Source organism: Pristis pectinata, chromosome 10 (assembly GCF_009764475.1).
Source record: "Pristis pectinata isolate sPriPec2 chromosome 10, sPriPec2.1.pri, whole genome shotgun sequence".
Lineage (NCBI taxonomy): Eukaryota > Metazoa > Chordata > Chondrichthyes > Rhinopristiformes > Pristidae > Pristis > Pristis pectinata.
This window is the reverse complement of record NC_067414.1, coordinates 53,222,714-53,239,865: the sequence shown is the minus strand read 5'-3', so window position 1 is coordinate 53,239,865 and position 17,152 is coordinate 53,222,714. Positions and strand designations below refer to the sequence as shown.

General features: G+C 38.2%; 1 protein-coding gene across 1 annotated transcript in view; it reads left to right on the top strand.

Moving 5' to 3' along the window:
* The window catches only part of LOC127575132 (protein eva-1 homolog A-like), a 257,064-nt gene that overhangs the window by 99,671 nt on the left and 140,241 nt on the right, over window positions 1-17,152 (top strand). Inside the window, exons 3-4 of the mRNA XM_052024810.1 lie at window positions 3,128-3,251; window positions 13,703-13,855. Coding sequence (XP_051880770.1) covers window positions 3,128-3,251; window positions 13,703-13,855 — 277 coding nt within the window. The remainder of the gene's footprint in view (window positions 1-3,127; window positions 3,252-13,702; window positions 13,856-17,152) is intronic.

Here is a 17,152-nt window from a genome sequence, read left to right as displayed (position 1 = left end):
AATTATATGGCCTTACTTTGAAAGTTGAAAGTCTTTCTTTCTCTCTATTTCTCCCCCCATTTTCTTGTATTCTTGTATCATCTTGTATTTTTGTTTTACCTCTGGTCATATTGTCTGTCTCTCCTTATCCTTCCCAATGTACTTCAATCTATTTTCTGAAGTCTAAAGAATGTAAAGCAAGGTCACAAAAGAAAAAGAATCAGTTTCTATCTTAGCATATAATTACTTGTGATTTTTAGAAGATGCACTTGATATTACTTGCATATTACAACTCATGAAAGGCCATTCAGCGCATCAGCTTCATACTGGTTCCCAGCATAGCAATCCCATTAGTTTCATTTCGCCATCTCCTTATTTCTCTGTATCCCTACAATTTATTCTCTCTCACATGACAATCAACTTCCCTTTGACATTTTTGTTTAAAACTGAAGTGTAATTTACAATAGCCAATTAACTTAACAGTACACCTTTGGGATGTGTAGGGAAATGGTGGCATCCTACAGAAATCTATAGGAGAAAATGCAAACTCTGCATAGATGGCACCTGAAGTGAGGATTAAATCTGGATCACTGAAGCTGAGAGGCAGCAACACCAACTGCTGTGCTGGCCTAAAATTTACTGGATTATTTTATAAAAATATATTTTATTGTTTTCCCAAAATTATTTGAGAAAAGACTAAGCATAGAATATTATAAATCAAGGATACTACTTTAGCACTGTTGATCATGTGAGTTAGATGCTCAACCTGCACTAAGCACTTTCCTACCATCCCACCCCCTGCAAACACACACCTTGGCCTGCTTGAAATGCAGTTCCTATAAAAATCATCCATCTCAAATCCATTTTAGAGAGCTGCATAGGATTTCAGGTAAACTGTTAATAAACCCATTACAAGCTTAAAAAGCAATTTAGTGTATAAGTATGATTGCATTATTGCACATTGAGTAATTCATTTTTTGTTCAACTCTTTTGAACATTAGTATTTTCTCATTTGTGAGGAAAACTAGTAACCCCCCAAAAAATTCAAAGTATTTCAGTAAAATCTATGGTAACCAGGCGTCTGCCATTTGAAATTACAAGATGTGTCACACTGCCTGATGTCAATAACTACCAACATAAATAAGAGATGCTGCAACCACTTCAAAGTTAGAATTCTTTTACTGAATATTAAATTAAATGTAATTGTCTAAATTGCAAGCTAATTTTCTGTATTTGAAGTTCTGGTCAATTCAACACCTCTGCAGCAGGAAGGCTATTGGTGGCGGTATCAAACTGAATTTCATGAACTATATTACTCCTCCTAATGAGCTGATGTCTTTCATTTATAGCCACTTGAGACAGTAGTTTCCACTCTGGGGTGTGCAATCTCCTTGGGGGATGGGTTGCCAAAAATTACAGGTTTTAGTAATATTGATATATTATTAAATACATTGTTTTAATACATTGTTCTAGAAAGATTGCAAAAAAGTAATAACGGATGAAAATACACTCAGCATGCTAGCTTCCCCAGCCATAAGACTGCCAGTTGAAACCTGAAATTCCCATGACAGCTTCATCTCTGCAAAGGGAGTTGCCTGTGATGCAATCAAGCATTTATTGGGTTGCGGGGGCAGGGGGTGGGGTGTTGTATTTTTTTGAGTGCAAACAATAGGGCTGTTCTGTGACATCCTCTTTTTTTTGGAAATAACCAAACACACCCCTGAGTTAAATGTAGTCACCCTAAACATTACAGTAACCTCCCAATTCAGCCACACACCTCAGTTCAACTCAATCCTTTGTATCAATTCAAATTTGCGACACAACACTAATTAACTCAAACCGTAATCCCTATTCTAATTAAAGGAGATTTTATTTTGGGACAGATTTATTTAGCAAGATGGTCATAGTAAAACAGAATATTCAGTGGCAACACAGAAGGAGATTTTTTGGGAGTTGAAATTACTGGAGTTGAAGAAACTGATGAAAGGTAATAAAATTTAGCAAGTTTTAATGTATGACAAACAGAAGTTAAGGAGATAAGGAATGAAGCAAAATCTTGTTATCATTGTTCTTGCAAGACAATAAAAGCCAATTGTAAAATTGTTTAATGAAACTCGACAATTGAAACTACAACTTCAATGCTTATGCATTCCCTGGATTGAATTAGAGTGAGAGTGAGAAACAGCCTTACAGATCCTTTGCATGTGATTCAGTGTTGACTCCACTGAATTTTCAGAGCAGGTCCTCGGTTACGCATTGGCATCTTCCACTCAAAGTTTCACTGGAATAGAAGCAATTCAACCTAGACAGTGAGGGACTGCCAAAAAAGAAAAAATATCTTACCATGTTTTCCCCTGCCAACTTTTATTTTCTGCTTGATTATTAATCATTTATTATTAATCAATCTAGAAAATATGTAGTTTTCTTTTTTTCCACTTCAGTATTGTTCTATTTGCACATTATATTAATTCATAATTAAATTTAACATTCTTGTGGGTTTCAATGATTAAATAATTAAACAATCTATTTTTGCCCTCACTGCTATGACAGTACACAGCCATATCCTACTTTCCATCACACTTAAAACCCTCAGTATTTTAACTCCTTGGATTTCAGTGGAATATCAGCTGGGTACAATAATGTGTAGGTTATTTGCTATGTTGTATTCGCAGTTAAGGCAAAAATTGCCAAATAAACTAAATCCATTTAGGTGTAATATAACTTTTAAACCTGCAGCATAAATATATTCTTAAACTTGATGTTATGAGATGATTTATTTGACAGTACGTTAAATGCCCAAGAATCAGTTGTATGTATACCTTACCCATCTCCTTGCTCAAAAATGCTAACATTTGCTGCAAAACATTTCCAAAACTGCTTGGTAACCTCCATTCTAATCCCTATAATCCACTGTTTACAAGTAAACTTTGACAGTGAACATTGTTAAGCTCTTCTGTTATCCCATTTCTTGGACAAGATTGAGCGTGAGAAATGGAAAATGCCACATTGAAATCTTCACACATTTCCTGAGATTTACCACTGTATGAATTTTATATCAATTAATTAAGACAGTTTTTGATGTACTGTAATGTTCAATTGCAAAAGCACATGATATTTGGGACAACATTTGTTTTTTGTGTTTCTCTAGAAAATGTTGGATGAATGCCAGGACAGAAGGAGTTGTCAGCTTCTTGTCAATAGTAGAATATTTGGGACAGACCCTTGTCCTGGAACCAGCAAATACCTCATGGTATGGTACAAGTGCCGGCCAAGTGAGTAGTTGAAATAGCATTTATTTCAAGTTGAATGATGAGGAATATATATGACTGAAGGTTTTGAATGTTTAACCTGTAATGTAAATAAATCAAGGACTCAAAGCAGAAATTTCATTCTACTCTTCTGTTTTTATTTCTGAAGGTCTATCTGCTGAGAACAAACTTTTATATTTGTGTCAGCTATGGAGAAAACAATTATTTTAGAATTCTAGCATAACTTCCCTGCTCTTATATTCTTAGCCTCCGCCAATAAAGGCACTATTTACCTTCTCCTTATTCAGGTGGCCTTAGAACTTCAGGGATCATGCACTCTAGGATGACTGCTCTGCTACATTTCATTGATTGTGTACTCCTTTCCCTTGTTTTCCCTCTGCTGGACTATTAACTGTTTACTACTAGTAATTGAAAATGTACAAGTTCAGTCAGCTTTACTTGGGTTGAAAGAGAGCAGAATCTAGATGTCCAATTGAGAATGGATTAAATAATTTGATCTGGAAATTTGTTGACTTGAAGTCTGTTCTTGGAGAATTATAAACTTTACTTACCATATCTATCTGAACCAGCCAGCTCCCCTATTATTGTGCTAACAGACATTTAAAAATTAAATAATGTCTGATTATTTTCCAAACACTGAAATTTTGTTCTAATGTCTCTCGTACACCTGGATTCTGCTGCTCGTCCCATTTCTGTTTTCTGCTGAGGTAGTCAAACACAGAATTTTCTTGTGTAATTGTGTTCTTGTAAATTCTTCTGCTGTACTAATGGACAAGATTTTAAATGCTGCTATTTCAAAATGTTGTCAAAGGGCGAAAAAGGGGTCAGTGCTGCATTGAGAGGTTAGATTGAAAACTTGAGAGCTAAAGGCATGACTTGAGCTGTCAGCAGTCATGTGAGGTGATTGCTACTGTTGAATTTGGTCAAAATGCACCAATTCAGGTGACAGCAGGAAATTCACTACATAAAAAGCAAAGTCCTTGTAAAGACAATGTGACTAGGAAAAGAAATAACTGAATAAATGTTTAGAGAGTATGCATTATGACGAGAGACTAAGGGAGCTAGAGCTTTACTCTTTGGCGAGAAGGAGGATGAGAGGAGATATGATAGAGGTGTACAAAATATTAAGAGGAATAGATAGAGTGGACAGCCAGCACCTCTTTCCCAGGGCACCGATGCTCAATGTAAGGGGAGATGGCTTTAAAGTGATGGGTAAGGGAGATATCAGAGGAAGGTTTTTTACCCAGAGAGTGATTGGTGCATGGAATGCACTGCCTGGGGCGGTGGTGGAGGCAGGTACCTTGGTCATATTCAAGAGATTGCTAGATAAGCATATGGAGGAATTTAAAATAGAGGGATATGTGGGAAGAAGGGGTTAGATAGTCTTAGGCGAGGTTTAAAGATTGGCACCACATTGTGGGCCAAAGGGCCTGTATTGTGCTGTACTGTTCTATGATTCTCTGAAATGCTAGTGCATAAATTAGGAAAATTCATGCGTTTTTCATCATTTGTACTGATTTGGAGTCAGTAATGGTGTTTCATCTGCATGAATTGCTTATGTATATTTATAAAGGTAGATCAAATTGTAACTTATGTCAAAGGCCTGCAAATTACTTTGAGTAACTATGCATTTTAATAGTATTACAAAGACTTGTGTCTTCCTGATTATCCCGGACAGAACAGCTGATATTCAGCCATTTAAGCTGCACTAGGTTCCAGACTTTAGCATATGTGCTGTGTCAAATGTGGAAGTCCATGACTTCCACATTCAGAAGACCAAATTCTTCAGTTCACTCCATCACAGGTCTCCAGTTGTGGAGCTCTCCAGCTGAGATTCCCCGGCATCACACTATGCAATTGCTGCAAGTACAGGTGGAGCAAAGGGAATATCTCTGATAGAGTGAGACTGGATGACTTAATGTGGAAGTTAAGGGGCTGTTAAAATCAGATTAAGCTTCTTTGTGTGTATTTATGGAAGACTGTGGGACATGTCCAGCAAGCCAGGCTACTAAAAAAAACAAGATGAAAAGAGGAAAAAGTGAGCCAAAATGATAACAGACAGAAATGGCAAGTGCTGATACAAACAGAAAGAAAGAGCAACTTATCTAAAATTGGAGAGTTTATTATCAAGTGCTGCATGTTGCAATGTGCCCAGATGGAAGATGAGGTGTTGTTCCTCAACCTCGCATTGTCTCACTGTAACAGTGAAGGAGGTTACAGAGTGAGAGTAGGATGGGGAATTAAAATGGCAGGCAATTGGAAACTCCGGATGATGTTGAACTTGGGTCCTAATGGTCTGGCACCAGAGCCCAGACTGGGCCTAGCAATTGGGATACAGATCCAGGGATTCTGTACTAGTGGCACAGATATACCTCTGCAATAAACTGCATTTTGAAAAGTTCTTTCAAAGGGGTAGGCATGGGAGATTCTTTGAATTACTACCCCTGCCACAACCTTCCTTCACATTTAATCTTATTTGACACAGACATGTGCCTGTGAATGAGGATTCTGAGGGAAAGCTGTTGCTGTGAAGTACAGTGTTTTTTGAGGGACAGGGAGCTTCCTAACTTGGGGAGGTGACAAATGTTCCTTCTGTGAGTGGAAGGTGTGAATAACTCAATTTTTGAGGTGGAACAATTCTGGATTACATTTTGAGTTTACCTCTGAATGTTACCACAGAAACCTTGAAGATTGCAATATTTTCAACATATGGTCAGATTTCAGTAATGGGTAAGTGGCAGATGCTGTGTTATGGTTTTTCACTGATCTTTCATTAATACAATGACCTAACATGATCCCAAAGCTGCAGAGAGTCTGTTCCAGACAGTTGCCAAGGGAGGGATGGTTGCTAGGTGATGTTCCCAAAGCTCATGGCTTCCCTTTTCTGCTTATTAAGAAGGAGGAAATTTCTGCTCTTGCAGTACTAGGTTTTCAACAGGCATTTATGGAGAAAACCCTAATTTGTTTTATACTGTTCTGTTGTGATTTAACTGCTCCTGTACTTTCTGCCTTGCTTAATTAAGCCATGTATCCCAAAGACCACTTTAGCATCTTAATCTTTTATCTTCCTGCCAGATTAACCATTGGATGATCAAAAATATTGGTGGGGGGGGGGGGGGAACGTGTTGGTGGTCTGACCGAATACATCCTCTGAGTTTGTGGAAGCCTAAAGAAGAAATTGTGGAGGCCCTTGAGAAGATCTTTCCTTCATCGTTAGCCACTGATGAAGTTCCGGAAGACTAGAAGGTGGCTAATGTTGTTCTGTTGTTTAAGAAGGGTAGCAAGGACAAGCCAGTGAACTACAGGCTGATCAGTCTGACATCAGTAGTGGGGAAGTACTGGAGGGAATTCTGAGGGAAGGATCTACCAGCATTTGGATAGACAAAGTCCAATTAGGAGGAGTCAGCATGTCTTTGTGCATGGAATGCCTTCTTTTAGAGACTTTTGAAAGGGAAGATGAGGGAGGGCAGTGGATGTTGTCTTTTGGGACTTCAGCAAGGCCTTCGACAAGGTCCCGCATGGTAGGCTGGTCTGGAAGGTTAGGTCCCATGGAATCCAGGGAGAGCTAGTTAGGTGGGTTCAAAATTTGGATTAGAGGTAGGAAGCAGAAGGTGGTGGTTGAAGGTTGTTTTTTTTGGAATGGAGACTGGTGACTAGTGGTGTGCCACAGGGGTCAGTGTTGGGACTCCTGTTATTCATTATTTATATAAATGATTTGGGTGCGAATGCACAGGGCTTGTTTAGTAAGTTTGCAAATGACACAAAATTAGGAGGTGTTATTGATGGTGAAGAAGGTTATTGTAGATTGCAGGTGGATCTTCATCAGTTAGGGAAGTGGGCCAAGGAGTGGCAAATGGATTTCAATACAGAGAAGTGTGAAGTGATGCATTTTGGAAAGTCAAACCAACATAGGACTTGTACTATGAATGATAGGGCACTAGTGGGTGTAATGGAACAGAGGGACCTAGGAGTACAATTGCACAGTTCATTGAAAGCAGCGTCACAGGTAGACAGGGTGGTGAAAAAAGTGTTTAGCATGCTGGCCTTCATCAGTCAGGTATTGAGTATAGGAGTTGGGAGATTATGTTGCAGTTGTACAAGTCGTTGGTGAGGCCGCACTTGGAGTACTGTTATAGAAAAGACATGGTTAAACGGGAAAGATTGCAGAGAAGATTTACAATGATGTTCCAGGACTAGAGGCCCTGAGCTTATAGGGAGAGGTTGGCCAGGCTAGGTCTTTATTCCTTGGAACGTAGGAGAATGAGGGGCGACTTTATAGAAATGTTTAAAGTTATGAGAGGCACAGATAAAGTGGATGGTAACAGTCTTTTTGGCAGGCACGGTAGCATAGTGGTTAGCATATTGCTTTACAGGGCCAGCGACCCGGGTTCAAATCTGGCCACTGTCTGTAAGGTGTTTGTACATTCTCCCCGTGTCTGCATGGGTTTCCTCCGGGTGCTCCGGTTTCCTCCCACATTCCAAAGATGTACAGGTTAGGAAATTATGGGCATGCTATGTTGGTGCCGGAAGCGTGGCAACATTTGCGGGCTGCCCCCCAAATCACTATGCAAAAGATGTATTTCACTGTGTGTTTCAATGTACATGTGACTAATAAAGAGATCTTATCTTTTTCCCAGTGTAGGGGAGTTGAAAACTAGGGGACACAGGTTTAGGGTGAGAGGGCAAAGATTTAGAAGGGATCTGAGGGGCAACGTGAGAAAGTTTTTCATGCAGAGGGTGGTGAGTATGTGGAATGAGCTGGCAGAGGCAGTGGTTGAGGCAGGTACAATAGTATCGTTTAAGAAGCACTTGGATAGGTACATGGAGCAGCTAGGCTTGGAGGGATATGGGCTGAACGCAGGAAATTGGGACTAACTGGGTGGGCACTATGGTCGGCATAGACTCTACGGGCTGAAGGACCTGTATCCGTGCTGCACTGCTCTATGACTCTGACTCCTGACAACTCGTTGTGCATCCAAAGAACATTAATCTCTTATAATTGTTAGATGATTCCAGTTTAAAAACAATACACTGCCAAAGCAGAAGAATGTCCCCTGTGGTACCCATTGCTTCCAAAGTAATAAAATAAAGCAGGTAAATTTGACTGAGGAGATTGTTAAGAAGGGACTACCTGAATTTAAATGAATTTTTTACAACAATCCAGTAGGTTCTTGGCTTCTGTGCTTAGACTGGTTTTTTAAAATCAATTTTTTAAAATTTAATTACTTGTATTTAAACTTCCTCAGTTGCTGCAAAGGGAATTGAACGCCTGCGTCTGAATGAATAGGTCCACAAATCTTGTTGCTAGTCCAGTAACTTAACCACAACACTATTCTACCCCCAGATTGCACATACTTCTGATATCCTTTAAATGGGTTTGCATCTTATGATTTACAGCTTCAGTGAGATTACTTTCTTGCATTATTCAGATTCATGGTCTAAGTTTTAACTTGTGTGTTCCTGCCACTTTCTGAATTGAATTGACAGTTTAGATTCCAGTGAGACATTTTAGTAAGAAGTATTGCATTCTCTCAAGTTTGAAGTAAATTTGATATTAAAAACTGGGGCGGGGGGAGGATCCCATTTTCTATTCATGGGATTATGCTTAAAATGTCTCAAAAGGAGGTCAGTCACATAATCTACGTCAGTCAGGGAAACTTTGGATAAACGAAGCCTTGATACTTGTTTCCTAGTTAACAAATGCATTATTGTTGTATACTATAGAAACATCTGTAAAATACTCCTTCCTGACAAGTCATCGTTCATCCAAAGAACATTAAGTTGTTATAATTGTCAGATGACTTCAGTAAAAAAATAACATTGTAGAATTAGAAGAATGCCCCCTGTGGTAACCATTCCTTTTAAAAGGGAAAAAATAACACAGATCGGTTTGATATACAGTCCTTGATTTCAGGAGATAAATGCTTCCTTTATTACTGTGCAAAATTGTTACTATCAAGGGAATCTGTGGAATATGTGCACCTTGTATAAGTCTAATGTTTTGAGTTGCAAGTAGCATTGCTGTGGGTTGTTATCTGTTTTGGAGCCATTTAAAGAAGCAGTAATTCAGAGACAAACCAAAGGGCACTGAATACAAGACAGTAAAACACATCCCCCTATTTGGAAAGATCTCTGCAGTTTATTATAACATATCTAAGCAAAGATAAATGGAATCAGCTCCTCATCCAATTCTGTCATATCTGACTGTGTTAATGAGGCTGAGGTGAAATGTAACACAAGTTTTGCAGAATGTGTCATTAAAATGAGTGACAGCTGTTGGGTCAGTTTTGCTTCCTACTAAAATACTACTTTAAATGAAAATAATGCTTCTGTTTTCTGAATTGGCTTGGGCTGAAAATTTTGCTTGCATTAATTTCTTTTCAGGGTTGCAATTTTTCAGCTGGTTATTTTTTCCTTCTCTTTTAGGTTTGCCAGTCACATGGACAATTTTTAGATCAAGCTAGTGGGAGATTTCCTCCCAGCTCTCTTTCAAAGTAAACTTATAACCTGCTATATGATTCTTTAATAAAGATTTAATGTTTAGGAATTTTTCATATCCAGACTAGCCTAGCAAAATATCGGTTCCTTTGTTAATCACCTGCATAGCATGGCATTTCTGTCCGTGCTACCTCCTTGATTAATAAAGACCATTTATTTTTTCAGTTTATCTCCTATCTAAACACACTTATCATTGGATTGCATTTTCATTTTGGAATATCCTAAGAACTATGGCTATTCATTTGGTAATTTATTTTATCTCTAGAGTGGCTACAATTAAATTTAGCCATTCCTGTCTCTGTCACAAGTGCCTTTCATTTTGATGCTGCTGGAGCATGTGGCCTTTGTAATGTGCTTGTGGCACTATTTCATTACTGAAGCTAATGGCCTTTGAGGCAGCTTTATGTATTGATGGGAGGGCAGCACAGCGAGACAGTCCTTTGTACCAATACACTCTTTGCAAGGCAGGTGGGTAAATACAGTTTTAGAATGGAAAGCACAGGTCATCACCTTTGACCCCAGGGAAGCAGAACTGCATTATTTTAGAAAACCTTTCAGACTGCATGCACTTCTTTACCTTTTGAATATTTGGCATTCCCAATCCATTAAAATCCATCTATAACAAACAGGCCATCATTCTTCTTGCTGTTTGCTTTGGTATTTGGCAAAAACGTGACCAAAGCAAAGAGTAAAACAAAAGCAAGTATGCCTACAACACAAATAAAAATGATAGATTTTCAGCATCAGTTAAAGAGAAACTCACAAGTAAGTGTAAGTTACATTGCAACTTCGTGACTGTATTCAAAGGCTCGTATCACTTCTTTGAAAGGACTCAGGAGGTTCTCTCTTATTCCAGTTATGTTATAGAAGCTGGCTTTAATCCAGCATCTGCTTTATACCAATATAAGTCACCAGCGCTGAATCTTACTGCAGGCTTCACATTGCCCTCTGGTTAGATGAATTGGAGCTTCAATATACAGTACATGCAGGACTCCATTTACTGATAACCAAGTGCTGGATGTATTTTTAATGTCAGCAAAGAACTAAAGGAGTCAGATCCTTTATATTAAAAAATAATGTAGCATAAGAAGTTCTACTGTTTAAGAAGATTTTAAAATGACTTTATGTGAGCTGCTCTTCCCTTTTTTCACTGCAGTAGGTGGTCTTGCAGTGTCTGCCAGGAACTGATGCCCCAGCAGAGGGCAGCTTCATTCTTTAACCGGACTGCTGCTTTTCCATTAATTTGATGTGAGACCTTAAAGGGACCGTGCAGAAAGCAACATACTGGACTTCCCAGTAGTTCCTTGGCATCCAGTGGGCTGGGTGGGTGGGGGTGGGGTGGGGTTGGGATGAATGCTTATCTTAGTACTCTTGGCATGTGGTGGTGGAAATGCCAAACCTTAGGACAATGATAGTTCAAGGCAAGGCTGCCCAGGGGGAAATGGTGACTTTGGGGATGTTCCTCAAGCCAGAACTATAAGAATGTAGAAAACCTGGAAGAATATAGGGCTGGAGGAGATTGATGAGATTGTGGAGAGGTTTGGAAAGAAGAGTGGTACTTTTGAAAACAAAACATCACTGCATGCCTCTGTGGGTCACTGGGGATGGGTCAGGGCCGAATGGGACTTAGTGAAAGTTGGTACATGCACAACAGATTTTTTTGATGACTTTAAGTTTATGGAGGGGTAGAAAGAGGAAGCCAGGTCAGGTGTGCATAAGAATTGTTGAGTGTGGAGCTAAGGGTTTCTGCTGTTATGAATTGAGGTGATGGGAGAAAGAGTGGCAGGAATTGGATGATATTACCAACAACAATTTGCCCGCTGATTGCAGCTGCCTCACTGGGATTGGAGTTGACCCATCCACTCAGAATTACCCAACTTTCTAATTCAAGCCACGAGCTTTGTGTAACTTTGTTGCTGACTTCACCAGAGGCTGCTGATTATATCTTCCATGTTCCTCATTAAAACATCTTGTATCAAACAACCAACCACCTCTTTACTTTTCCCTTCCTCATAAGATGTTCCTAAAACATATTTTTCAACTGAGTTTTAGGTTATCTGCCCTAATAACTCCTTGTGTGGCTCAGTTTCAAAATTCGATAATGCCATGTTAAGGGTGGATACATATTTTTTTAATCACCACTGAGAGGGGCCCAGATTGCACAAATTTAAGTGGGTTTAAAGATGCTTGGTAATCTCGGCACAACCAAGGAAGAAAGAAAACACACAGATTGAACCTTTCTTTAAAAATAAAAGTTGACATGTTCTTGGACAGAATTACATAGAAAACCATGGGCTTTGCAAGAACCAGTTCTGCACCACACTTCAGGTGAGAGACAATAGGCACAAGTTTCACCTCCTTGAGGTAGCATGGTCACTAGAAGCCCAGTAAACAGTGCCCATTTGGGGTACATGCTAAGTCGTCCGGGGGACACTGATGTCTTGTTTAGCTGGCAGATGGACAGGGACAGAAAGCTTATTGTAGAATCCGAGACGAGTGCCCTGGTGGTCCAGCTGCATATATTCTTTTCAGGGTTGCAAATATATTCCATGGGTCAAGTGTGATGGGGAATCTATACCCTATCATGTGACCATGGGATACATGGAACGACATTTGGTGCAAGGATTTGAGCCACCAGGTGAAGAGGAGATATGTTCATTAGACAGATTTCTATCCAACTAGAGGAATCCTGAGGTCCAGTCGCAAAAGCAACCACATTAACATGTCAATTGGTGAGTGCACTGTTTCTCCAGGAAGCTGCACAGAGTTAACTTGGGAAAGGAAATTTTGTTTTGACCATTTGTTTCCAGAATAGATTTGTGAAAATCTCAGATAGTAAAATGTGTTTGCCGAATCTACAGATCAAAACAGGCAGCTCTTTCTCACATTCAAACTTGTGCAACTAAATGTGGAAGTCTTGAAATTTCATCACTGATTCTTCACTTCTCTGGAAGCAGCAATAAAACACACTGACTTCTTGTGGAGAGAAATTTGTCCTCTGTTTCCTTTTATGTATTTTTCTGCAATATTGCAATTTGCACCCACAATGGAACCAAATTTCAGAAGTAGTGTACAATGGGCAAAGTATGATATTGTATGTTATATGCTGATAAGCAGATGACGAATTTTTGCCGTTAAAATTTTCTACCCCAACTTCCTACATACTATTCTTGTTGTAAAACCTTGAAAATATTAAGCCTTGTTCTATGAGAAGTAACAATTACTCCCTCTCTGGGAGTTAGACAAATTAATGAGAGCAGAATTCCTTTCCTTGAGTAGAATGTTTAAAAATTGCAAACAATGTAGTATGGTTATTGCGAAGTTGAGATATTGTAGGCATTTAAAAAAAAGTATACTCTCAAAGTTGATTTTATAATATTTAAATTTCTCTCTTAATCCTGTGTATGTTACAGTCTGTATTTTGTTTTTTTTAATATAATTACATGTGATTAATATTCCTTGCCTTTTTACTATTTACTTTGCTGTTTGTGGGAACTCTTAAATCTGACTGGCTGAAGAGCCTGATTACTATCTGTCATATTGTTGGACCGTACCAGTCCTTTATAGATGGTATCAAATTCAAAGTGATATTGCACTTGAGGGAATGGGTATTCTAGACCCTGCTGAATCTTTTGGACAGCTTTATGTCAGGTCAATATCAAATGCAATTTCCTTTGCCACTGATTGTGAGATGAGGATGATTTCTCTTTTATTGTAATCTTGAGTGACTATACCTAGTTTTAAAATACAACAATTAAATGAATTTATTTAGCAAACTCATTTTAAAAATCATTAAAGAACGATTAGGTACAGTTGAAGGAATGTATTAACTATCTTATTTGAAAATGATAAGTTAAAACGATGGCTTAAACATTTAAATTATTTGTTTCCAGAAAATGTATGAAACAACAAACCCTGATTTGGTTGGTAGAAAATGTCATTTTCTCTAATTACAGATGAATATAAGAGTAAAGTGGCTTGTGAGGATGACAAACTACGTCTGAACTGTAAACGGAGTATGGTGATAGCCATCTACTCCGCTATCTTTGGCCGGTCACAAGAAGGAAACTTGGAATGTCCTTACTGGAACGTTGGAGTTCCAGCTATAGGTAAGTGTCATATAATCACAAGCTAAGAATTAACTGATTATCTATCTAGGCAGTAGGTAGTAAAGAGTAATACAGCACAGAAACAGGCCCTTTGGTCCACCATATCCGTACTGTTCACCAAGAACTTATCCATACCGATCCCACTTACCAGCAGTTGGTCTGTAGCCCACTATGCTTGACAATTTAAGTGCTGCACCAGGCAAGAGGTGTGGTCTAACCAATGTCTTATGTACCAAGGCCTGCTTCCATTCTATGCACCAGCTAAAGAAGACAGGCAGCTCATATGGCTTCTTCACCACTCTATCTACCTATGCTGCCATCTTCAGAGATTTTTGGATTTATACACCATGTTTCCTTTGTCACGTGTCCTCCCATAATTTAAGCTCTTACTCCTCAGAAATGTATTTTCTTTAGTTGTAGACACCTCTGTTCAAGTTCAAGAATTTTTAAAGAAATTTCAAGAAACTTAACTCTGGCTCAATGTAACCACTTGCCAATAATGTCATGATTATTTATTGCCTTTTTTATTTTATAAGTTGTGTATTCGGGTCTGTTGTATTGAATGCATACCATCCTCAAGGATTTTTACCGTCAAGTCCATTACCAGAATATTCATTTATCACCCCATTAGTCATACAGGTGACACTTGTATGGCAGAATTCCTTTAGTTTGATTTGTTGCTTGTAGCCAAAGCTCCTAATGTACAACTGGAACTGGTTCTAAAGACTAGTGTGATTTTGAAGGTGAGACAAAGCCATGAGAGAGTATAAAGAGGGCTAGAGAAGTAGCCAGACGGAATGCAGCGGTAAGTTAAAGACTGGGGTGACTTGGAGGAGGTTGATCTGGATACTGACCAAGGTGTGAGCAGGGAGTTGAAGTTGCAGACAGCGGAGTGTGAGGGGAGGGGTAGGAGGAGAGTTGCCAAACCTTGGAGAAGGAGAAAGGTGAAAGTCTATGGAGGAAATGGGTATTCTTGGTTATTTTCTGCATAATGAAGTAAAATTATGTATTCTAAACATTCATATTTCTTTAAAACAATTTCTTTCTATCTTTGATGCATTGACATTGTACTTAAAATGTATTCATTATACTATAGTGTTATGGCGTGTGCAGATTATTTAATTCAGATTTTTTAAAATAAAAGTTCAATTTGCAATGCAATCAGGTTATCTTGTAGGTAGTTGATGGTGGTATGTGTAATGTGTGGAGAGCCTAAATGATTATTCAAACATTGGTGGTGAGGCTGGAAAGTGGGTCTGGTTAGAGAAAGCCTAAATATTTGGAAATTTTTGAGCACCTGAATATGTGCCTTAGAATACCAAAGAGCATCAAAAATACCAAAAGATAATGGACCAAAAGGGCAAAAATATACTAGGATATGAGTAACGCAAGGGATAGACAGCAAAATGGAATGTAGTCTTGACTGCTGGCGACCTTTTTAAGGACTTTTTTCAGAAGTTGCATGCAACAAATGAAATTCCCATGAGTCAAATGAGTATTCACAGAAAGCCATGGTGGAGGAGTGCATGGCTGTGGCAATGGTGGGAGTCTGGTGGCTTAAACTTGTCCAAAGGGTGAAAATTTTAAAAAATTAAAAGGAATTTAAATGTTGTTAATATGGCTGACAGATTGCAGAAATTTAAACTAGTCCATTTGGTGCTGAATGTTCAGTCAGAAACCACAACCTGGCAATTATAAACCATCTGACTGTAGAAGTTTGTCAGCTATTGCATTGCACATGAGTGGGTATGTGCAAGTCAGCCAAGACATGCATAGCATTGAAGATGACCATAATATGGCTACCCATTGGAGTAACAAGAGCTGCAGAGTACTTTTAGGGGTTTTCTAAGAGATCAAGATTAGTGATTTTTTTTTTAATGAGATGTACTTTAAGGCACCTACTAAAGGCATGTGGATGTCCAACTGTGTCTGCTTTTGATTTGTGGGTAGTAACAAAATTCATAACAGCAGCTCCTATTATTGTAATAAAATTTAAAAGTCTTTTTTCTAATTATGCTGAGGTTTTATAACAAAGCAAACAATTTTGCATCAAATTTTATAGCAAGGAGTTCTGAATGCTAAAAGCAAAAACTGAAAATGGCAGAAATCCAAAATTAACGTGGAAAATGCTGGAGATACTTAACAGGTCAGGCAACATCTGTGGAGAGAGAAACAGTTTCAAGGTGATGACTTTCATCAGAACTTTCCATCTGTTCCGAAAAAAGGGCATTGACTTGTAACATTAACTTAGTTTCTCTCTCCACAGGATGCTGCCTGACCTGCTGATTATCTATAGTATTGTCTGTATTTGATGACAGATTGACTGAATCTACAATCCTATTTGAATGTTCACAGTGAAAGATAAATAAATGCTAATGAACTTGCTGTTATTATCCTTTCTCTGGCATCTGGCTTTAGAACTTCCTTCCTATTAAATTGTCTTGCTTTAAAGTAACTTGAGTGAATGGGATGAAGAGGTGAGGAGTAAAGGGTAAATAAATTGAAGTGCAGTATTCTCAGAAATACCTCAGCTGTTTCAGATATCCAGATATAGTTTATTCTGGTTCCAAAATTATCAATACAGTTTTATTTCATGAAAGAGCCCTGGTGTTGCTGCAATGGCTGTAAAATTCTCAGATCCCACATATAATTAGAATTTTAGGATCAGCATTTTACCAAATTTAAACAGTACTGATTTGAACTGATGTATTTGCACTTTTATTACCTCTGCATCAGTTCAACTATTAGAAAATCCATTCATCTGTCTTTGTTTAAATAGTAACTTGATTAGTCAAAAGGGGGAAATACAATTATCCTAGTTCAGGTGGTTGGTTTGAAATAAGAATAACAGCTATTAACTTCTTCATTTGCAGTATAATCTTCATCCTCAGCATTTTCAGATATTCTGATACAACTAGGAACTGGTACAATATTTTCTGAATCGTTTTTTGGTAGATTATTGTTATTGGTGTTGTCCTTAACAACAGAATCAATACTGTTTTAATTAAACTATCTTACTGCAGTTAATCTCATTAGTTTCCATCTACATGATAATTTATTTTGACTCATTTAAAAATGTCTGATTAGTTTGAAATTAAGAATGAAGTTAATTTGCATTTTATGCTGACTTGCTTCTTGGTCAATAGGTAGGGTTTAGCAAATTGGAATGATTTTCATTCTCTAGTTCTCTGTCAAATAATACCTCCAAAGCTAAGTGTATCATGTGATATTTAATCAAAAATAGAGGCGGAATTTGAAAATTATTTTTGGCATGATTGAAGATGGGGGCAAATATGT